The following is a 25,852-nucleotide window of genomic DNA, read 5'->3' on the forward strand; positions in this document are numbered from 1 at the left end:
TGTAAACTGGTTCTAGTCGGGGTGTTCTGGACAGTGCCCAAGATAGTGGCTTCTGTTGGTCTGGTACATAAAATACAGGAAAGTCCCTAGTTTGATTAATAATAGCCGGGTAATTGGTGGTGTGGTTTTTTGGTTAGGTTTTGGTTAAGTTCTCGGGTTTCTCTCAGAGAAAAGTTTAAGGAGGTTGGTATCATGACTGTGGCATCACAGTACATTTACTAAAATATTTTGTATGTCCGTAAAAATATACATAATTTCATTAAGAAAGAAGATATCCATAATATTAACATTAGAATTAAGTCTAAACTCATGGTACCACGATTTCGTTTAACTAAGGTAAACAATTATTTTATGGGGAACTGTATACGTTTTAACAATAAGATTCCGGAGAATATATTAAGATTACCATTTCCTAAGTTTAAAACTTACATTGAAAGTATTTTAATTGAAAAGTAATATTACAAAATTGAAGAGTATGTTTTAGATAAAGAAGCATGGAAGGCAACAAAAGTCTAGAATCCACACAATTATGATTCAAAGTGTATTCCATAGCATTTAAGTTTATTTGAAATGAGCAATCCCTAATGTTACTTGTTTGTTCTTCTCAGGGAGGTCAGCGTAGGGAACAAGCAGTAGCTTGAAAAATGGCGTTTTCAAGTGTAAAAATGTTAATCTATGGAATTAATGATTATCTGATTTTGACTTATTATTTTCTTTTCCCAGCCTTTTGGCTGGTTTTACGGACCGCAAGCAAAAGCCGTATGTTGTGATGAGCGCCTATTTAATTTTCTTCTATCTGCATGAACTTTCTGACAATTTGACACGTATTACAGCTTTTCGTAAAGTGAAAGAGTTTGACCAGGAAAGTACTGCCACCTAACCTATTTCTGCCGCCAAGCAGATATGTGTTTCGGTTTTGAAGGGTAAGGGTGCTGGTGAAATTACAGGCACATGGGACTTGTCAACTTATGTCTAAGGGTGACGGGCGCAATGGCAATGCCTCTCAGATCTTTGCCTTTTAAAGTTCTGTGTGGCAATGCAACTGTTATGGACAGGCGTGTCGCTTACCATCAGGCGCACGACATGTTCGTCTCGTCACTTGGTATCATAAAAATAATTGTGAGGCTATGGAGCAGATAATTCGGTATAAGGTTGTGGAAAGGACAATGGGGACAACATAAACTTTTCTTGTCGTCAAATTAAAATTATTTATTATGGAGAAATCTTTGGTACACCGGTAGAGGCAGTGTGGGTTGGACTAGCCACGGGCTTATTATTATAATACGCTGTTTTGCAGACATTTCGCGAAATTAAGCCGATCCTTAATAATGACCCAGCACATACCCCACTCTCGGGTAAAACAATGCATTAACTAATTAACATAACCGTACTGTACCATCCGACTCCGGTTATGAATAAGCAATGATTATTTATTATTATGTAGCTCTATTTCCGTGCACAAGCAAGATACATGACCCATTAGGCACTTTTACACACTGTACTTTGTAAATACAATTTTTATAATATTAAGTTCATTGAATTTAAGTTTTTAGTAATTATTAATAGAAAGATCGATCGTTGTATTACTAATTATAACAAACTCCATCGGTCGAAAGATCGATCTTTGTGTTAATAATTATAACAAACTCGATCGATCGAAAGATCGATCTTTGTATTAATAATTATAACAAACTCGATCGATTCAAAGATTGATCTTGTTATTAATTAAGTATAACAAACTGGTGGAGTAATTTGTCAAACTGGTCGAACAAGTCGTGCGCCTGATAGTAAGCTACACGCCTGTTCATAACAGTTGCAGTGCCATTCAGAGCTTTAAATCGTAAAGATCTGAGGGGCGCTGCCACTGCGCCCGTCACTCTGAGACATAAGTTGACAAGTCCCATGTTCCTGTAATTTCACCAGCACCCATACCCTTCAAAACCGGAAAACAATAATGCTGATATTACTGCTTGGCGGCAGAAATAGGTAAGGTGGCAACACTTCCCTGGACGAACTCTTTCAAAAGGAGCTCTACTGTTACTAGGAATGCTAATTGAATATCGTGGTAATAAAACATTGTGATGTTCAATAAATTTAATATTACAATTTTTAAAGCGACATCTCTAGGCTGTCGCTAGTAGCTTGGGGTCAAATAAGTAATACTCGACCGAATTAAAAGATGCATGATGCGAATGAAGCTTCATACTTTACACTGTCTTTTGATTTTGTTTTGAAAAAAACAATTTCATTGTTTCGGACGGATCTCGGACGGAGAATGGGAGTAGATTCCCTATAAAGATACCTGGGGGGTGCTTCACGCAATCAAACCGTTACGATATCGTAGCGATTTAGTCGTTGAACTGCTTTTTCGTATTCACGAGTGACAGTGAATGTCAACGAGTCCAATTTTAAAGTCGTTCGATCAAATGTCTTTAAAGCGTGTTCTGGTCTTAGATGATGGAAAAAAAATAAAAGAAAGGAGCTGCCCTAACTACATAAACAAAAATTGAACGAATAAATGGCGGATTTCTTTAGTGTCGTACCATAATCTATCGATAAGTCACTATCGACATGCAAACATTTAATTAAAGTAAATCAATATTCCATTTGGGAATATTTTACGTTATATGGGAATATCCGGGAATGTCACATGAAATTTTGAATTATTAAATAACACGAAAAGTAAATTTGCATAGAAAAAAAATGTAATTTGAGCATTGACTTACTTGAGAGTGATAAAAACAGAGAAAACTTTGAAATATAAATCTGGAAATCTCCTATATGTTTCCAACCTCAAAGTTAATATTTTCATAGAGAATTGTTTAAACAGTTTCCAAATAGTGTAAGCTTTTTTGTATTTATGCATTGATACAGAATTAATGTCAGTGACTGATTTAAGTGCATCTTAAATATTTACATTTACTTTTGGAAATAAATGAAAGTAGTAATATTATCAATAACAATGTTATTATCATACGTTTATTTCCTTAAAACATGGTATAACTGGAGATGTAACAAACGACAGTGTTAGTATATAAACATATATTAAATAGCATTGAATTGTCTGATTATACAATGTCAATTGACTACTATTGGCCGAGCGCCTTTGATATGTGCAGAAAAATCGACCCTTCTCCGAAGTGAGACAAGTAGTCACGAGCGACTGCGAGTTGTGACAAGCCACGTCAAATGAGCTCTATACACGTTAGCGCTCGCCTCCACTCGGTCAGCTAGGCGAGTGTCAGCGAACGATGGTAAGGCAAGGCAAATAGGCTGTCTATACGTTGGCCTTCACCCGGCAACGTTGGACCAACATGGTCATTGTATTGCTGGCTTTATGAAATAAGAATTTTTAGTAGTTAGAGTTGTTGAGGAGAGTGGGAAAAAATCGAAAACGAGTGGATAATTTTGTTTTCAGGAACTGAGAATGCCTAGAAAATGAGTCTTGTTTAATCTAAATTAAATATAAAATTATTTACCAATAAACCTAATGATGCAATTACATCATCATGTAATCTAGTTACATTCAAAGGTATGTTAAAATTTGACTCTTCAAAATGAAGCGAATAAATGAAGATGATCGTTGATTCAAAGTTTATATTCGGCACTCCTACGATTTTCAATCATTATGTTTTCTTTTTTGATTTATAGGTAAACTTAAAATAGTAAAAATAATAATAACAAAATAATAAAAACTCGTAGTGACTTATTTTAATAACAGAATATCGATAATATGTACAAAATATACAAACAAACAGGCAATCTGAAGAAACCAAAGCAAAATTTGGCAAGATTTATGAATAAACTACTTAAATATGTCTATTTATAAAAAATTACATGAGATATTTGGGCTTTTGTGTGATTTATATATAGACAGAAAAATAACACATGCCTGTACAATGTTACATTCGGCAGATTTTCGCTTTTTCTATTGCCACATCCCGTAATGCTGCAGCGACGAATTTTTATTAATAATACTTAACTTTTCTCACTGTCAATATTTTTGTCCATTTTATTACAATATATGCGAATAATTTAATAAAACAGTTGGAAAACATTTGTTTTGACATTTGATGTGCTTCCCTTTGACAACCGTATCATGTACTGCGAAATGGACACGGTCGGCATTTAAGATGACGTTACGTATTTTCGATTCCCGTGTTTGACACAGACCAATGTAATGCTATCTCTTTTGGCTTAAGACGGCACGCAATAGTTAAACAAAGACAATAACATGTTTATGTTTTCAACGTCGAAATACATCATATACATATAACGTCTGATTTATAAATGTCAACACAATATTTTATTTAGTTATCCATAGTCTAAGATTCTGGTACATGAATCGAAATTAAATCAACTCTAAACGACAAGTCATAAGTATTCTGCTAAAATTTTGACAGTTCTTTCAATAGACTTTCGACGACTAAGTATCAAATTTCACAATCCAAGATGTCGTTTATTAGTCGTTACGTTTCGATTCTACTAATATCAACGTTCGTTCAAGTGATACATGAATACCCATTTTGGATAGGACTTCGATACTACTAATTGAGTGAAGAAAAACTTTCATAGTTTTCTCACAGATGGCGCTATGGCATAATATTTTTTGTGAAATTACTCCACTAGTTTGTTATAATTATTAATACAAAGATTGAACACTTAGAAAAAATCCTTTGAACCGACGTCTTCTAGCAAACCGTGCCAGACGTTATATTATAACTTTTTATTGACATTTATTTACGAATTACGGCCAGCACGCGTATGGATTTGTTCAGAAGTCCTACTATGACTTGATGACTATGTATGTATTGTAAACTGTGACAAAAACCTGCCATTTTCCAAAAAATAAGTTAGTCACTGAGTTGCCTTTGTTTTTATTGCTTATTTTGACAGTTGAGACGTTCTGTTGCATTAAGGCACAGAACGGCTTTTAAATGGTTATCGTGAACTGCATTGAACCGAAGTCTACCACGAAATACGAAGCAACGATCGAAGATCGTGATTTGACATAAATATTTGTGGATACCGTACTCCGAAATGTCAAATGAGCTATTGTATCGAATTTTGACATTACTTTCATCGTAAAACTGACATTTGTGTAGTACGTAGGAATAAGCTACGTAGCGGAAGCAGTTACGTAGTATCGTATTTCGTGTTCGACCTCCAGCCATCCTCCAGCTTTGGTTTTTTGAGATCATAGTACGAACTTGACAGGAATTTCAAATTAGGATAGATCTCATAGTAACCCCCAGTTCGGTAGTCTCTAATTTTAATCAACCCGTGGGCAGGTGTGGTAAGTGGAACATTCATCTTCACCTCTCGTTGAAAATAACATGTAATTTTTAACAGCCTAAATTTCTTAAGATATATCCTTCTGTAAATCTTATTTTAAGAATCAATGGCCTGACATCCTCACCTCTGTCGTGTTCATCTGTGAACTTGAAGACGCCAACCTCGTCGACACTCTGCATGAGACGCTGGATGCAGTCCTCCACATGGATCACGATACACGTGCTTGCGTTAACCACTGCACAGTATAATGATAAAACATTACAAAATATTATTACAGAATTATTACAGAAAATCTTGGCAAAAAATTGACATACGGGCTCGCAGCTCCTTGCGTTCTATAGATACATTCTTGTGCAAAAATATGTAGCGAACGGTATCAATGGGGTGCGGGAGGGTGCTATTGAGGGGTGAGCAAGGAAAAAGACAACGTTCTTACAGTTTATTTACACGATGTAGTTCTATTCTATTTCCTTAATGGCGGCTACTAGGCTTGGGCCAGTGTCAGTTTCGACACAAGACGTAGTTGCAACATAAAATAGAAACAATAGTGACAAAAATAGAAGAAAAAGGCGCCAAATTTAGAATCTTAGAATTTCAATTTAAAACTAAACTGTTAAAAAGACTATATAAAATAAATGTACAAAAAAGATTTGTTGCGACAGCTGCGATTCTCTACATCATCCGGGCCGAGAAAAGGATAGGACCATCTACTTATACAGTGATTGTACCCTCAGATGCTACGGAGTCTAGAAGCATCTTGATTAATTTCCTTAAAGGGCGACGTAGCATGCCGCCGCGAGTCGCCACGTCTGCGACCCTGACCTCACCGAGTCTATCAGGATAGAGTTGGAGTACTCTACCCTTAGGCCATATTCTTCTAGATAACGTACCATCGGCGATGATTACCAAATCTCGTACATTCAGAGGTGTTTGGGGAGTTCCAAGAGGTCGACTTTGTCGGATAGGTAGTACCTCATTGAACCACCTGGACGAAAAGTGGTCAGACACTCGGAGGTGTTTCTTTTTACTTTATTGAGACTCAACTGCCATTGCAAATAGATTTTCTCAGAATAATAATTATCATAATTGCAATATAATTTGGCAGCAATAGAGCTCCTCGTAAAAGAGTTAAAATAAAATCAAAATAACTTTTATTTCATAGCATTATTACACTTGAAATCGTCACATTGGTTAAACTCTACCGTTCATTCGTAAGGCAGATTCCCCTGAGAAGAGTGAGCAAGAAACTTTAGGGGTTGCTCTTTGTAAATGACATTTGTACACATTCAACATTTACAATATATATTATTTTTTGTTTTCAAAGAGCGGAGATCGAGACTACTTCCAGGAGCTAAACGGGTTACTACCACGAATTTTTGTCTTTCAAGTACACAGAAGTTGTAAAAACCTTTAGTATAAAGATTTTGTTTCACTATAGTTTTAAGCCTCGTGAATGGCAAAGTTCGTCCAGGGAAGTGCTGCCACCATACCTATTTCTGCCGCGAAGCAGTAATGTATATTACTGAGTTCCAGTTTTGAAATTATGGCACATGGGACTTGTCAACTTATGTCACTGGGTGACGGGCGCAGTATCAGTGACCCTCAGATCTTTGCGATTTAAAGCTCTGAGTGGCATTGCAACAGTTATGGATAGGCGTGTCGCTTACCATCAGGCGCACGACTTGTTCGTCCTGTCACTTTAAAAATTCTCAGTGGATCCTCGGTGAAATCACAATGACTGATTTGTGCTTACTTACGTAACCACCACTTACTAAGGTAAATCTGTGTTGGCACAGCAATAATTGCGTATACCAAGGTTGAAGTTCGGCCACCCATAGTTTGTGGCACGGGAGCTCCAAAACCTGAAAAATGTTTCGTATTAGCAACTCCGTCAAGCTTGCCACTTGAGATTTTTGGTTATTCTTATCGTCAGAGGCATAGAGTTGCATTTAAATCTTAAGTGCTAATCTTGGCGAGCTCATAGCTCTGTTGTGGAATTGAGAAACACGATTTGAAAGTCCCAAAAATTACAGAATCAAAGCAACAAAGATTATGGCGCATAATTTGACCCGGTTAATAGATGTTTGCCGAAAACCACATTAGATTTAAATTATGTAGATATAAACCGTGTTTTATTTTATGTAAAAAAAATATTGAAAGTCTACGGGGCTAACATGTAACAGGGCAATAAATATTTGATATTAAACATATTTTTATTTGTGTGAAAACCTTAATAAGGTTATTGTCAGACTTTTTGTCAAAATAAATATAATCACATTCGTGCCCGAACCCTGCGCGGTCATTTTTAGTAGGAATAATATCAAAATTGTGGTGGTCTCTGGGTGCAATAAATACAAAACACACAAATATTTTGCAATAACGTACATTTTTTGTATATAAAGATTTTTATTCTATAATTTTAATACCCATAACAAAGCGACACATACCATTGTAAAGTACACATATTTTAGAGCGACTCCGGAGTGTCACGTGTGAGGCGCTGCTACAGCTAATTTAAAAAAAAGGTTAGGTTAAGTTAGGTTTAAAAGAAAAAACATTTTCCTCTCAAAATTACTTTCGAGGTTACGAAAATTTGAGCAGACGTTATTTCTGGAAAATGTCATTTCGGACTATTGGTAGGTAACCAGCCATATGTAATTTCGGTACGCGCCGTGGTTATTGTTTTTATTCTTTGGTGGGTCATGATCTGTATATTCTCGTTTGTATACGGATAACTAAATATACCTAAAGTATAAATAAAAATAGCATTGTTCGCAATAAGATCCATTTAGTCTCTCAACAGGGCTGGTAGCTGCAAAGGTGATAAAACGGTAAAAAAACCTGGGTGATAAAACTTTCATAGATTTCTCATAGATGGCGCTACGACTAAAAAGTAGTTGAAAAACCAAATACAAAGACACGACAACAAGCATATGGAAAAATTCGCGAGGTCCGCTGGTTCGTTCCGTGGCTTAGTTGGTATAGCGTCTGACACGGTATGCTAGAAGACGTCTGTTCGAATCCGGCCGGATCGAAGGATTTTTTTCTGAGTTTTTTCAATTATTAATACAAATATCGAACATCTTTGTGTTAATAATTGTCCATTTAGTTTTTTTTTATTTCGAATCGTGTTTTCTCAATTCCACCCATTTTTGAATAACAACAGTATTTTGTTTCTAGTGCGATATATGTGTACAGACGCCAGCACATCAAGCTACACACTGACGTATCTTGTTCCGTTGCAATGGAGGCGATTTTCGAACAAAAATGTGTAGTCTGATGTACCGTTGTCCGTACATTCTTGAATTCCTTTACTTTGAGCTTCTTTTCATTTCCACTATTCTATTCTAGTATTTCCACTATTCCCCAACAAATATTATTACTGATTTACTAACAATAACTACGGGCGTTACAAGATCTTGCGTGATTCTTTTTTATGCAAAACTGCACTAACAATAATCTGCAAGTTTATCTTTTTGTACGAATATAAAAATGGGGATACGTTTTCCTTTGCCGCTTGCCTTCTTTAAGTTGTTAATTCTCTTTCTAATTCTTCTTTTTTTTTTGTCCATTTTTTTGTTATATTTTTTTTTTAGTTGGTTTTTGAAATTTCATGCTTGCCACACCTGTACGCTTCCACGGACGCTCCCATCGACACGTTAACACTGACACACAACTATACTAAGACTCACTGCACGTCCTACACATTGCTTTTTGCTGTGATACACCACTTCGCGTTACCCACTAGGCGATAGCTGAAAATCAGTGCGTTGCTTTTGGGCAACACCTGCACTGAGCTATGGCCTGTTTGGCTTGCTGCAGCACTCACAACTTGCTTTTTAATTAGTTGTAGATATATGTCGTTTATTGTGTATTTTTTTATATTTATTTGATTTTATTCCTTTTTGTTATATTGTATGTTTTGCTTTGAGTTTTTTCTTTTGTCATCTTTCTTTCTTTAGCTATTTGTTGTTTCATATTATTGTGTGTGCTTGTGGTAAGTCAATAAACGTATTCTATCTATCTATCATAATTGACTCACGAAATGACAAGAGAAAATTCAAGAGAAAACATCCTCTGATCTTGGGTGAGTTATATCCATTTGAGCTCAAGGTAAGGTTACAGAATAGGAATGTAATGGAGTACAGTTACTTTTTGTGTGCCGGCGGCGGCGGGTGTACCATCTCTATGTAGAACTCACCCAAAGCGGTCATAACATATACAGTAAAAAGAAACGTTCCGGATAGGTCCCAGAAACGCCCCGGTCGTAGTCTTGCTCCATTTCCGACCGCCGTTATTGTTAGCTGCCGCTCTTCTTCGATGCGTTCCTTTATAATTTTTCTCCACTTTGGTGATACTGGCGTCATCTGTAAACAATATATTGGAGCTTGAGACTTGAGAGAATGTGTACCTTAATAATGGGAAAATACAGATGAATAATATGCTACAGGCGAAAAACATGACGCGTCGCGACGCTTCGACTCTGCACCAGTCTGAGTTGAGCCTATCTTTTAAATTTCTATCTTAAGGTTGCCTGGAAGAAATTGCTACTTAGCAGTAAGGTCACCTGTTGTACATTGGCTTACTCTGTGATATTTACATTAGTGTTCTGTGTTGTCATTGTAATTTTAATGTGGAATAAAGAATATTTCATTCGTTCATTCAATTAGAGCGAAACATTTTGGTGAAATTACAGCCACATGGTAAAAAACTTAATTAGGTTACCACGTAGTAAGTCAAACGGTCAGACAATTGGTAGTAGGTCAAAATATTTCGTATTAAATATAATAATAATAATTTGTTTTCACACTGCACACACTTATAACTGTATATACATATTGCAAAGATTATGTAAGGATCTATTCGATTTAAGAGTACACACTGCAATAACAGTATATACACGTAGGACTTATATATTTAAGTAGTTTATTTTATTTTCGCGACGCAAACTTCCGTCACTCACTGATCGAGGGCCCATTGAAAACCAGCGTCACAGCCTTGTCTTGGATGTGACTTTAGGTGAATGGGATCTTTTCGCGTACGCCACAGCCGCACACATGTCAGTATAGTATTATTTAGCATAGTACATGTTGTTTAGATGTTTGCTAGGCTGTTTTTTTTGTGTTATTTCTGTTTTTATTTATATTAGTTGTTTTTGTGCCTTTTTTATAATGTGACGTTACAATAAATTGTTTCTATTTATATTTATATTTCTACTTCTATTTCGTTTTCGCTTAGATAGCCGCGTCCACACGAAACGTGCAACATTTGCCGTTGCGGCACAATTGCCGTGCTGACAACGCGTCCACGAAACTTGACCTCACGTTGCTAAATTGTCTGATAGCTTAAGTCCGGGATACTGACTGACATATGTATGTAGTATAAGTAATTAGCATGTAAGCATTTTTGTTCTTCTCATCTTTTTCGTTCTTATTAGTTGAACATAACGGTTTTTCTAGCCGATTAATTAAATTTCTTGTCAATTAAATAACTTCCTAAGTAGAATCAGATTTGTGGGCAATTTTCGGATATTTTGTGGGCAATTTTCGGTGGCAATTTTTATTATTTAATTTTCTAGAATAGTACCATTTTATATTATCTAATATTTCACGATAGTACCTATACTCGAATACTTAAATAATAGAAACTGCCACCGAAATTAGGTCGAATAAACTAACCTGAAAATCACCCTTGTGTAATTTGGAAATACGGCAGCAAGCGGGTTGCAGATAAATGTGAACCTATTGTATGTGCGTAGTGTAAGTAATGGTTGGCGTGCCGAAAACTCTAACCGCGTATACTAAGCCCTCCATTGACAAGGCATTGTACTGCACTGTTTGGTTCAGTATTCGATGTGCGTTTGTATGCGTGACCGTTTTTTGCAGTACAAACGACGTGTGAACGGTTCTACTATAATGTATGCGCCACTGTTTATTCGGTTCAGATTTATACTGCAATAAACTTAGTACAAATACATAGTATTAAAAAACCGAGCTTAAAAGTCATTTATCCCCTAGTTTGCCACCCTTAGAGATTCTTCAAAATTTAAATGGGTCCACTGCTGAGGTGCCCTCTTTATAATAAAAAAAGACTCATCCAAATGGTTCACAAACTTATAACGCCGGAGTTATTACGTAACATATTTACAAAAAAAAACAGAAATAAATGTAGACCATACAAATATTTATCCCGGCCCGGGAATTGAACTTGGGACCTCTGCGTGGCAGTCCGGCATGGTAACCGTTCGTCTACGGAGGCAGCAATTCCGTGTGAACGGGGGTTACTCTTTTCTATAGATAAATATTATTTTAAATAAAACTGACCTCAAAATTTTGTGGAATTAAATCTATTTGCCAAGTTTTTTTATTGAAATCCGTTAACGGAAAAATGAGTGAAATCCAATAAACCGGATTCATCTAATAAATTGCCTCCCTTACACGAAAAATATTTTTTTCCAAATTTCCAATAAATAAAGAATCATCGAAATCGGTTCACAAAAAGTTCACATATGTAAAAACCCTCGAATTGATAACCTAGTCCTTTTTTTGAAGTCGGTTGAAAATAGTTAATAGATAAGGATGACAATAAATTATTATAAAGTACAAATACAATCTCGACAGAAGAGATATATCTATATATATATACGTCGGTTCAATTCCAATTCAAATGATATCCATGATTTCCCAAAGTGGTCTCTACAAGTGGGCGCTCTGGAATCCTAGTTGTCGGGGTTTCGGAAGCAATTGGGGAGCGTTGATGCAGTCCAGTATAGCTAGCACGACAGGGCGCGACCTAAGCGAGAACGACCTAAAGCGCGGGATCGATATGTGAGAATAGCAGTATCTCGCCCTTTATGTCACTTTCGCGCTAGTCGCGGCGTATCATTTGAAGAAAAAAACTTTTTTTTTCATTTTGTTTTGAAATTTTCTTATTCTGCCTAAGCCAAAAAGTTTGGAAACCTATGACATAAACGAAATGTAAGCAAATAAATTGCAGGCAAAGACCTCGTATAGTCGTATTTATTTGCATGTGATGAATATTATTGTTGGGTAAATAAATTATTTACTTCAATTATGGATGCTGATATTTCGTTAAGCCCAAGGGGTGTTTAGTGGCGGCTTACGTATCAGGGGGTCTTCTCCCATCATTGAGTATATAACCAGAAATAGAGACGGAATAACCATCCAACCCTGGCAACTTATCAGGTAAGTGGGCCTTATATCACTTTTAAATATCAACTCTCGTTTGCGCTGAAATTACAAATTAGAAAACTGAAATAGTACAGCGCCAAAAACTGACCTGTGTGTACGTCTCCGTGTATTACAAAAATATTCTGTATTTATTGTTATAAAGATAATATCTCTAACTATGGGGGCTGTTCCATTCGGTGGTGTGAGAAAAACAGCAAAACACTTATTACAAAACAAACGGAATCACATTTCCTCGGTAATTAATTATGTAATTAAAAAAAAGCTCAAGTTAAACTGGTCGAATTGAAGTGAAACAATTGACTACACCCGACAATTGTTTCGAATTAGGGCTAGCCAATCGGAGCGCAGTTGTCACAGTAATGATTTGGCAGAATAGTTTTCAAACAAATTAAATGACATTTCGTCTCTTTTCCTAGTTATATACCCGATGACTCCCGTTCTCCGTCCAACATCCGTCCGAAACAATTACAGTCAAATAAGTAACACACAGGACGTAATGCCAAACGAGAACGCCGCCGCCCACTAAGTAAAAGGCGGCTAAGTGGCATGTGGTCAAATATCCGTTTTAAACAGCATAAGATAGAGCTTAAAATTCTCTTTTTCAAAACAGTCAAGTTAGTTAACATATCGGATATATCGGAACTTACACTAATGACTCTTAGCTAAAATGTCCGCGCGAGGTACATATAATGGTGACCGACCGGTTTTGGCGAGCTGGGAATGCCCGGCACGACGATTGATGGAAAGTTTAAGTGCAGCTCAATTTTTTAGTATGTAGTTACGTTTTTTACAATACTGCATGTACTTGATGATATTGAAATGTATGTTAAATAAATTTAAAAAAGTTAAAACAAATTATGTTTAACACTCTCAGCGCCATAGAACAAATGATTTTTCTGAAGCAGCAGGCTATGTTGGCTGCCGGTGGGACACGCGTTCCTTTTCATAGCACGCCACGCCTGATCTCGAGTAACTTTTGTAGCAGGCCACGTGGGCTGCCGGTGGGACACCTTCAAACTTTACCAGCAGGCCGCGCGTTACCCCGAGATTCCACTAAAAACAGACGGATGTCACCACTAGGGACGAGATCGATACTTGATTACGATCTGGATCAGTTGTTAGCAAATGAGTCAAATAATTGACTGTGTTCGTCGAACGCACAACTTATATTATCGGCCTGCTGATGCAACTTTTAACAGGTCAGGACTAGAAAAAACAAAAATAAATAATTTAAATTTACTTTTGTTTTTTCTAGTCCTGATTGTGGTACGCTGGCGGACCACAAGGCCTGCCAGATAAAATTCGAAAATACATGGTTGTTTTGCAGCACTTGGGTTTATGTGTTCTGCCGGCGGCCCACATGGCCTGCTAGGTAAAATTCGAAAATACATGGTGGCCTGCTGTACTTGGGTTTAAGCGGGCGGCCGGCAGTCCATGTGGCCTGCTAGATAAAATTCGAAAATACATGGTGGCCTGCTGCACTTAGAGTTTTTGTGGGTGACTGGCGGCCCACATGGCTTGCTGGTTAACATTCGAAGATACAACGTGGCCTGCTGCAGTCGAATGTTTGTGGGCGGCCGGCGGCCCGCATAACGCTGAGAGTGTACAATTTCAATATTCTAAAACTGGGTCAAGTCTTTTATGATATCTAAAAAATTATTTTGCCACGTATTCGCGTTTTAGTTAACATTCGGCGGAACGACAGTAGATCCACAGATGTATGTGAGCCGCATACAGCAGGAGCCGCAAAGCCCACCACGTACACTTACAAACATACCTGTTCACGTAAAACAAATTAGGTCAATTGACCTAATTGGCCTCCTTTTCCAATTACCTCAACGTAGATTTGTTAACCGGGTTCAATGAACGCGACAGGAGGCTGTTTCTGAGGGTAAATAAATGCTTTCTCATCAGCCCCTTTCCCATTGAACTTTTTGTAAACAAATAATACTTAGAAACACGTTTGGCCACATTCCCACTTGATCGATGACGTGACTTACGATGGTATGGGTTCGTCTAAAAAAATGCCTGTTAATAATTATAACTTTTTATAAAACAACTGACGGTTGTTCGACACTCGGCCGAAGAATCAGCTCGCACAGAACGGTTGGTCACATGGTAATAACGGCTGTTTGTCAATAATGAATTATATGCTATGCGATTTTTCAATAACTGTTATTGTAAACTGTTGTGAGATAACCTGTTATTCCGAACTTTAGTTTAATGTGTGGATACAGTGACAATGGTAACACTACAAGTTTAGTAATCGAAGGTAGCCATCGACAGCGAAACAGAGTAGGCAAACAAAAGCTGTCATCTTGCACACCAGAGACCAAACAATTGAAGAATTTTGAATATTAAGAAATATTTACTCCCTAAAACGAATAATGTGTACGGTACTCGAAAATTAGATTATGTAATTCCTAAATTACTAAATGAATTGGCTGCATGTATTCAAGATACATAATTGTGGAAGGGGAATGTAAAAACAAACAAAAAAAATCTTGTTAGAGCGAATCGCTGTGGACGGATAAACCGTCGGCGGTTTTCGAGCTACGGTTGCATGTATTACCCTTAAGTTAAATAAACAAAGAATTAAAAAAAATCTGCCGCTCTCGCTAGTCAACCCGTGATCATGGAGCGTGTAACCGTTCGTTGTGACTAACCACGAAAGTCTTAAAATCTGTATTGCGTTCTTCTGAGTTAGCGACATATATGATTTTCACGAGCCACAATATATATGCCTCTAGATTTTCGGTGGCAGGAGCCTAATTGCGCTAAATACCAAGGCAAAAACCAAAGCTAAACCAAATATAAAACCCTGTCAAAGTGACACGTTGTGTAACATTTCCAATCGCGCTACAGGATACATCTTTTGCAACTTGTAGTTTAGAGCAAGTAAATGCTCAGAATATGCGTGAAATCATTAAAACTGGCCATACTTTTATATATTACTAAGAAAAAAAAAAGATATAACAATGTTTCTTATTATACTTCGGGAAAGAAAGGGCGTAAAAGAAAAAACTTACGAGACGGGTGAAAAACAAAACTTTTTTATGACTGTATTTTCGTAAAAATACAATTTCTGTCGAACTGTAAAACTTTGAGTAGAAAGATCAAAATAAATATACCTCACTTACGTTACATAAAATAACACGTCCAGTAGTAGTAGAAGTACTGCCACCTTACCTATTTCTGCCGCCAAACAGTAGGTAACGTGTGCATTCCTGCGTTCCGGTTTCGAAGAGTATGTAAGGTTGCTGGTGAAGTTACAGGCACTTGGGACTTGTCAAGTTATGCCTCAGGGTGACCGGGTACAGTGGCGGTGACCCTCAGATCTTTGTGATTTAAAGCTCACTGGAAATGTTATGGACAGGCGTGTCGCTTACCAGCAGGCACACGTCTTGTTGGTTCCGTCAATTAGAAACCAAGGTTTCATAAAAAAAAGAGGTTTTTGCGCTCTTCTTTCCCGAAATAGCGTATTGTGTCGGAGTTTTTTATGTAGGTTATATAAAGTCATCAACGAAGTGGCATAAAGGTTGGACACGTTTGGTTTGGGTAAGTGTTTTGTCGACATGACAGTAAAACAGCTTTAATGATGCAACAAAATATGCGCGCATTACAATGTGAATTATGCAAATATATATAATGATTTTTTAGTCACGGACAAAATTTCTTCTAAGCGTTATATTAAATACTACATTTTTGAAATAAAAAGGTAGGTCATATTTGGGCAAAAAAACATTATATTCGAAGATTTTTTAAATACTGCGTGGGCAATCTACGCTCTACGCTTGATATTCGTCATTTCATTTCATTGGAAAAACGAGGCGATGAAATGATAAAAACGCACGGAGAGGACTATCCTGAGCGAGGGGTGTAATCCTCCCCTCCTTCAATCGCTTGCGCAGAACCCATGCGATACATGTAATGAAAGCGAGGCCGAGGTCGTGGGCTTTTAGTCTCGCTGTATTTACGCATCCTGGGAAAAAATCGAAACTCCTCGCGGTCTCGAAAATCCCGGAAAAAACAACACTTTCGAGACTGTTTCAAAAGTAGATTTTCATACTTAAAGTAGACATTTAGAGAGTCAAAACATAATAATTAATTATAATCAAAATGTTTATTAACTGAGATTATAAATTCGTTTATTTATTAAATTATTTTTCCATTTTTTGGAATGAACATGTCATGCGCGTGGCGGTAAGTTCCTGCCTATAACAGTTGTAGTGTCGCTCAGAGCTTTCAAACGCTTTCAAATGAACCTTGCCCTTCAAAACAAAGAGCTCTGTTACCACTAATATACCTACCTATAGTGAGTACCAAAGAAACAAATGGCGTTTACTACAGTTCCATAAAGGACCTTATTTTGTTATTACCGTTTTTCAATCTCAACAGATTTAAACTAAGCTCCTTTCTAAAGTGTTGCTTTGATCATGTAATCAGAATAAAAATTACTGTTGGTTTAGTAGATTTTTGAAACTTTTTAATCAATTGAGTAACTTAAGTCTCAAAAGTTTCTATATTCCGTAGGCTGAAAATATCGGTCTCGAGTCTTGAAAATGCCTTAAAATTGTCGAGACTCAAAATGTTCGATATTGAAATATCTTGGTAGAAATCCATGTTAGTGGCTGTATGTAAATGTTATGTAATACAAAAAAACTTTTTGTTGAACATAAGAAAAAAACACAGGTAAAGGAGTACTTACTATGGGAGTAGTATTCCGTTAAAAATGATTTAAGAATAATTTGTCCCCTACTAGGTTTTGCTCCCTGTGCAGCCTATAAAAATCCCAAAAAAATGTTTTCAAGATCTCAAACTTTAGCAGCAAACGGCAAATTTGCAATTCCAATTGAGTGAAGTTGCAAGAAACAGTAGGGACACTCTAAAAAAATAATCATTATCTTTTACACTTCAGAAAGGTGAAGGAACAATTCTCCAAACCAACATACCTATTTTACACAGAAGGAACACGTCATATATGTTTTCTTTTCCATTAAAGGATAAGGTAAGCTTCTCGTGTTTGCGGACAAATTCCGGCGTCCCCGTTTCTATTATGGCAGAATTTCATTTACTATGCAAAGATTTCGCTCGCCGCAACTACTTAGGTCCCTTTCCTTTTCTCGTTCTTTTTTATAAGGCCACAAAAATATTTATTCTTGAGCATTTTTTCCGAAACGTGTTTGTTTACAAAAACGTGCAACAACCAACTGCCGTATATGAAAACATTACTGTTATTATTAAGTACGTGTTTGTATTATAAAGATGTAGACGAATATATAATAAACGTCAGGGATGCCGTTAAACAAACAGGAAAACCTCAGAACCCGGATAAACTGAAGCAATTTTCATAAAACCAATCTTTCACACTGGCTTCAAACAACATCACAGCTGCAAAATCATAATTTTTTTAGGCTTTGTTAATTCAAAATCTTTTACATGCAAGTGGTTAGTGCAATACTTCACGGCCACAGAACAATAGAAGTGGTTAGTTAACGTCTGACGGGCGCCAACTATAGGTATGGTATGGTTGTGTCATTCTTTCGTGCAAATTTTCTAAAATTCTAGAAAAATGTCTTATTGTACTGTTTCCGAGTGCAAAAATGATAACTGCACCAAACATATTACCCGTAGTGGTATTTCATATCACCGGAAAGTCTTTTTTAACGAAAAATTTTTGAAATGAAAGTAAAGCTTATACGCCTGTAATACGGTCGCTTCTGGTTTGGAGAATTAAATTAATAATTCGAATTCATCGTTTAGTCAAGGAACCGCTAGATGGCAGCACATTGATTTAAATTTCAAGTTAATATTAAAACATGTCGAAACTTGTAATAATAGATATTGATGGTACTGAACTTTCAACGATATGTCAACAGGGTAAAGTTTAAATTATATTAACAATCCAGAAGAAATAACAAATTTCTTTTTAACGTGTGAATTTTGGCAACACCGGTTCTGACACTAAGTATTAAGGCATTCCATTGCTTTTTTCTTCCGTGTTCACGGCGATGTTTACAGAAGAGTAGGTACATTACTAAATGCGAGAGCATAAACTACTCTGGTCCCCAAGTCTGCTAATTTTAAATCATCTCAGTTGTGTCAAGTGCCAATGGCAGGATTTTCTACGTCTGGTATTCTGCTAAAAGTTAAAAGACTACTTTTAGCCATAGAGCTATTCAACTGCCATTACAATTTTTTAGTATTCTACTTTTCAATGGTGCGACGATGGTACGTCGGTAGTATAATCTACTAATCAACACCTGTTTATTAGACAATAAGTTAAAGTATACAGATAAGGTACAATAAAAGTTTAAATACTAGAAACTAAAACTAGGATTTAATTATAGGAATAAAATTGGCTACCCGTGGCAAAGTGCCCAAGATGCTGGCTGCGTTCCCCTTTTTGCACGGCCATGCTAATGCGCTGGGCAAGATAGCTGCCGATTCTTGGGTTTCCTAGACAGTCTATTATAACTTAAATATTAAACTGCCTCCATGGCCGAACGGTTACCATGCCGGACAACCACGCAGAGGACCCAGGTTCGATTCCCGGGCCGGGAGAAATATTTGTATGGCCTACATTTATTTCTCTCGTGAGTTTGGGTGTAATTTGCGGTTGTCTATGTGTGTGTCCATGGCCCGCGACACAGGGTATCCCTAGTGCGGGGCTATGTTGAGTGTGTGCGTTATTTATTTTATTTATTATAATGTATAATTCTTGTGAAATTTGATAATTGTCAGCAGCGGATGTGGAACCTGAAAAGCAGTGTGTTTTGCTGAGGCTCCATCCTTTTCATTGGTACTACATTCCACATTTCCGACACTGTTAACTGTTAATCTGTTTTTTGTAAATGTGCTTATGAATAAATGTCTTATTATTATTATTAATTATTCGGATAAAATTTTGTACAGATGAAGGGTTGTAAATAGGTACTCGAAGTGTATGAATTATATATATTTAATTTGCAGACAATGTTGTTGATTAAAGAGATAAAACTTCCACTGACACTCGAGATTCAACGGTATTGCAACTAGATTTCAGCAGAATAACAAATATTATCATAATTGCAATATAAACTCAGTGGTTTCTCAACATTTGCTCAATGGAATTACAATGACATTATTACAAACTTAGCAGACTAGGGCCTAGATAGTTGGTAAAAAATTGGAAAACTTATGGCAATACTATATTCAATATAAAGTTTCAGTATAATGTCACCTTGTTGACCGAGAGGTTCCGAAATGGCGTCATTTCTCTTTAATTGATTTTGTGTGCGTTAATATACCTACAATTCGCTTAAGAGAACGATTCTCCACGAAAAAATGTCATTAGCCGACTCAAAAAAGGAGGAGGTTCTCAATTCGATTGTATGTTTTTTGTATGTATTTTACGCGATTACCCCGGCATTTATGAACCGATTTTGATGATACTTTGATGATTTTTTGTTGGAAAGAGGGTATCTCAGTGTTGGTCTCATTTAAATTTGAAGAAAATATTGCACCTCTAAAGGTGGCAAACTAGGAGATGAATCCGGTTTCGCGCACTTTCCGGTAACCGATTTCAATGACACCTGGAAAATAAATGTAATTCCAGGAAACTTTTGAGATTTCAAAAAAAAAAACTTCTTTTTAACATCTGTTTTTATTGAATAGAGTTTCCATGAAACTAAATATAAAATACGGAATAATAATAGCAAAGTCATCGAGTATATAAGCATGTCGGATGCCACGTAGACAGGATCTGCTTTAATAATATAAGTTACGCCGACGACATGGTGCTGTTGAGCCCATCTGTCGGTGGCTTGAGAATGCTTATTAGCATTTGCGAATCGTATGCCATTGGGCATAATCTTAGATACAATGTGCTCAAAAGTCAGTGTATGGTTTTTAAGGCGGGAAGCAAATGTCCATCACACGTACCTCCCATTCTGCTAAATGGTCAAGATCTTAAGATGGTGACCTCCTTTAAATATCTTGGCCATTTGGTAACGGATGATTTACGTGATGACGCGGACATTGAGAGGGAACGCAGAGCACTGTCTATAAGAGCGAATATGTTGGCGCGCAGGTTCAGTCGATGTACGGTACGAGTTAAAATTACTTTATTTAAAGCGTACTGTACATCGCTGTATACCTGCAGTTTATGGAGCAGGTACACCCAACGCTCATACAACACAATGCGTGTTTTATACAATGACGCGTTCAGGATTCTGTTACGGCTGCCGCGATACTGTAGCGCGTCCGGAATGTTTGCGGACGCGAGTGTAGACGGTTTTGGTGCGACATTGCGCAAGCGCTGCGCCGCATCGATGCGTAGGGTATGCGCTAGCCGTCACAGACTCCTGAATGGAGTAGCTGATAGGTGGGACAGCGGTCTATTTAGACACTGGTCCTCCCTTTATTTAAGTTTTCGTACTAACATAGTTATATAAGTTTGTTTGTAATACTAACATTCTATGGATCCACTGTTGTCCGAATTAAATGCATTTTATTTTATTTTATTTTATTTATTTTATTTTATAAGCAGAAATAGAGACGAAATGTCATTTAATTTGTTATTGTAACTATTCTGCCAAATTATACTGTGACAACTGCGCTCCAATTCGAAACAATTGACGGGTATCGTCAATTGTTTCACTTCAAGTCGACCTGTTTAACTTGAGCTTTCTTATAATGGCCGTAAATTGAAATTTTCATATTTAATTTCCAATGAAATATGCTTCCGTTTGTTTTGTAATTAGATATTTTGCTGTTTTTCCCACACCACCGAATGAAACAACCCCCATTGTTAGAGATATTATCGTTATTACCATAAATACAGAATCTTTTTGGAATATACGAAGACGTACACACAGGCCAGTTGTTGGCGCTTTACTATTTTAGTGTACTAATGTGTGATTTCAGTGCAAACGAGAGTTGATATTTAAAACTAATATAAGGCCCTTTTGCCTGATGATTTACCAGAGGTGGATCGTCCTCATTTCGTCTATATTTCTAGTTGTATACTTGATGAGTAAAGTGCACAACTAACACACCAATTACCTGCCTAGTCTCAAATTAGGTTATTCCGTGAATTATGCGTGCTATAGTGACAGAATTCACACAGAGAACAAACAAACCAAAACCAATTTAATAAAGTTCATTTCCCAAATTATTCCTACCGTGAATTAAAAGTGGATCTTCACATAGTTTGGAGTAAATAAGTAGCTACTTGTGAAATGGTTCATCCAGGGAAGTACTGCCACCTTACCTATTTCTGCAGCCAAGCACTGTGTTCCGGTTTATAAGGGTGCTGGTGAAATTACAGGCACATGGGATCTCAGGGTGATGGGCGTAGAGGTAGTGCACCTCAGATCTTTGTGATTTAAGCTGTGAGTGGCACTGCAACTGTTATGGACATGCGTGTCGTTTATCATCAGGCGCACGACTTGTTCGTCCTATCACTTTATAAAAAAAAACATCCAGCCCCAACAATGCAAACTTTTGTGCTATCGAGATCACAAGCCACAGCAATGGGGGCGGCGGCGATCTCGTCCGAGTCTTAACTAGTCAAAATTATTTTTTCACTTAACATTAGAAAGTAAATTCCACTATTTGAAAAAACAATATCCTGAACAACACAAAGAAGGCGACGGTAGGCGAACTTAAAAAACACAAGCGAGCCGAGTTTGCCCGAACTACTTTTGTAATCATAATAGAGGGGCGGAAGATTTTTATAAAAGAAACGAGTATTTTAGTTGGAAAAATAACAGCTGTATTACGGATTTTATGACTAAACGTAATAGATTTAAGAAAATATATAAACAACGCACACTCGCAACATAGCCGCACTAGGGAACAACATAACCGCATTAGGGAAACAAAGGTGGCAGGCATGTTGGGTGTTGAGATCCCAGGTTCGATTCCCGGTCGGACCAATTGAGAAATGATTTTTTCTAAATTGGTTCTGGTCTGGGTGTTCTGGGAAGTGCCCCAGAGTGTATTCCATTGCTTTGGTAATAATAGTACAGGGAGTTCCTGTATTTGAGATCAGGCAATTGGTGTAGTTGTCTGACACATATGCTTTCTTTTGCCTTTAAACATCGAGTATATAACCAGAAATAGAGACGAAATAAGGGCCATCATGTGGTCTGTGGGGCCATCCATCCCTGGCAACTCATTAGGTAAATGGGCCTCATATCACTTTTAAATATCAAATCTCGTTTGCGCTGTAATTACAAATTAGAAAGCTGAAACAGTACAGCGCCAACTACTGTCCTATGTACGTCGCCGTATATTCCAAAAATATTCTGTATTTATTGTAATAAAGATAATATCTCTAACAATGGGGGCTGTTCGATTCGGTAGTGTGGGAAAAACAGTAAAACATCTAATTACAAAACAAACGGAATCACATTTCATCGGTAATTAAATATTAAATATGTAATTTTGCAATTATCGTCCAATTATAGCAAAGCCCACGTAAAACTGGTCGATTTGAAGTGAAACAATTGACGACACAGGTCAGTTGTTTCAAATTCAAATTCAAAATAATCTTTATTTCATGGGTAAGCATTAATACACTTGAAATCGTCACAATGGTTAAACTCTACCGCTCATTTGTAAGGCAGATTCCCCTGAGAAGAATGAGCAAGAAACTCTAGGGGTTGCTCTTTGTAAATAACATTTGTACACATTCAACATTTTCAATATTTTTTTTGTTTTGAAACATCAGAGATCGAAACCCATGTCCATGAGCTAAACGGGTAAGTATCACGGATTTTTGTCATCCAAGTACGCAGAAGTTGTATAATAACCTTTAGTATAAAGTTTGTGTTTCACTATAGTTTTAAACCTCGTGAAAGACATATTTTGTATATCAACCGGAATCTTGTTATAGAAGCGTACACATTGGCCCTTAAATGATTTTTTGACTTTCTGAAGACGACTATCAAGAACAGCTGGTTTATTTTTATTCCTTGTATTAATGTTATGCCTGTCACTATTTTTCATAAAGAAATTGCTATTCCTCTTAACATAAATTACATTTTCATAAATGTACTGTGAGGCTAGTGTAAGAATGTTAATTTCCTTAAACTTATCTCTCAAAGATACTCTGGGGCCCTGATTGTAAATTGCCCTAATCGCACGTTTCTGCAGGACAAAGGTTCTATTGATATCGGCGGCATTACCCCAAAGCAAAATGCTGTATGTCATTAGGCTGTGAAAGTAGCTGAAGTAAACCAATGTAGCGGTTTCGACGTCTGAAATTTTCCGTATTTTTTTAATCGCGTACATTGCAGAGCCGAGCCGTTTTGTAACTTACTTATATAGTGATTCTATTGCAATTTAGCATCTAACGTTATACCTAGAAATATAACTGTATCCACATAATTCAATATTTCGTTTCTAACTACAATGTTTGTAACCGTCTCTTTAACGTTGGGTAATGTAAATTACACACAATGTATTTTTTTCTCATTAAGGAGTAGGTTATAACAGCAAACTAATCAACTACTTTAGATATAGCATTGTTCACATCGTCGTAGGAACATTGGTGCTTTTTAACTTTAAATAATAAGGAAGTATCATCAGCAAACAATACTATCTCATGTTTTATACCATCCATGGGGCTAGGTAAGTCATTAATATAAACTAAAAACAAAAATGGTCCTAGAATTGTACCTTGAGGGACATTCATGCTAATTGCAGACCCTGATGGTCTCGTACCGTTAACATCGATCCTCTGTACTCTACCACGCAAATACGATTTAAGAAGAACGAGGTTACGTCCCGCCACACCATAATGGCGAAGTTTCCTGACCAGTGTATCTTGGTGCACACAATCAAAAGTCTTGGAAAGGTCACAGAATACACCAATAGCATGTGAGACTTCCCATGCATCAAATATATGGTTCATCAACTCAACACCAGCATCATCACCAAATTGTTTAGGAGACGTTAAGTTATTACTATAAAAATGTGCACACATCTCATTTAGAATTTTTTTCTAATATATTACTGAGAGTTGGTAGTATTGATATAGGTCGGAAATTGGTGAGGTCTGAAATACTACCAGATTCGAAAAGTGGAATAACTTTACTTTGCTTCATGAGGTAAGGAAAGACGCCATCATCAACACATTTATTAAAGACACATGCTAAGTAAGGCGCAATACAATCAACTATAGAACTAATTACTCTGACTGAAAGACCATCAAGATCAGCTGTATTTTTTATGTTTATAGACTTAAAGGCTTTAACAATGTCGTTTGGAAATACTAACTGCATTATTTTCTTTTACTAAGGATTCAGCGGCGGTGGGAGATGAATTTAACGACTTAGTAGTCAAAATTAGAATGTCAGTAAAAAAATTTTCAAATATTTTATTCTTGCAACTTCTGCGTCTGTGTTTAAAATTTTGTCATTAAATCTTAGTTGAAAATCTCAGTTACGAGCTTTTAACCTTCCAGTTTCCCTGCTTATAACATTCCAAGTCGTTTTTACTACATTCGCGCTGCTTCCTGTTTGCTTCGCGTTGTTTCGAATTCGGGCAGGCCAATCGGAGCGCAGTTGTCAAACTAATGATTTGGCAGAATAGTTTTCAAACAAATTAAATGAAATTTCGTCTCTATTTCTCGTTATATTCTCGATACCTTTAAAGAAATGACCTATGAAACCTTTTATAATTAGTCGATTTTGCAGGTCGACAAATGAAGTCTCATCCCGATGTAGGTATGTCATGCATTCGAGCAGTACATGAATTCTTTGGCCAAAATCCGCGAGAGGAATCTCGAAGGTATTCCACGAATTTGGTAGTTGAGCTTCACTTATATTAACATGAGGATGGATTTACATTATAATTTACATGAAATTTATGCTCCTCGTTAATATGCATAAATATTTTGTGTTCTTAGGCTTTCGCGAATATCGAATCACCGCTTATTGTTTTTCAAAAAATAAACGTCTCAGGCCCTTTAGGTAAAGGGCCCAAGGTGATTTTTTTTGACAATTGAAGAAACAAATTGAACTGTTATTTCCGTAAAAAAAAGTACAATTGTTTTAATTACTTTATTAAAGTTACATATAAGATTTTTAACACCTTAGTTTTGCCGTCGGAAGTAAGAAAGGCACAAGCAATAAATTCTAAATTTGTACCTAAATTTGTTTGAATATTTTTTTAGGTTTTTCCGATAAAAAGAATAGTTAAAATATATGTAGGCGCAAGATTCCCACTGAATGCAAGAATTATGAAAGTGGTTTTAAATATTTTACTGTCAATTGATAATTTGTTTGGTGATAGAATGACACTGTTACTTATGGATGTTCTTAACGATGTTTAATTATCATATTTTGTCTTTTTTT

General features: G+C 36.6%; 1 protein-coding gene across 2 annotated transcripts in view; it reads right to left on the reverse strand.

Annotated features, from left to right (window-relative positions):
* The window catches only part of LOC113238354, a 75,442-nt gene that overhangs the window by 8,792 nt on the left and 40,798 nt on the right, over positions 1-25,852 (reverse strand). For both annotated transcript variants that reach the window (XM_026475201.1, XM_026475196.1), the window contains exons 4-6: positions 9,497-9,662; positions 7,068-7,157; positions 5,420-5,530 (exon numbers count right to left, since the gene is read on the reverse strand). In XM_026475201.1, coding sequence (XP_026330986.1) covers positions 5,420-5,530; positions 7,068-7,157; positions 9,497-9,662 — 367 coding nt within the window. The remainder of the gene's footprint in view (positions 1-5,419; positions 5,531-7,067; positions 7,158-9,496; positions 9,663-25,852) is intronic.

Source organism: Hyposmocoma kahamanoa, unplaced genomic scaffold (genome assembly GCF_003589595.1).
Source record: "Hyposmocoma kahamanoa isolate Upper Pololo Valley unplaced genomic scaffold, ASM358959v1 103, whole genome shotgun sequence".
NCBI lineage: Eukaryota > Metazoa > Arthropoda > Insecta > Lepidoptera > Cosmopterigidae > Hyposmocoma > Hyposmocoma kahamanoa.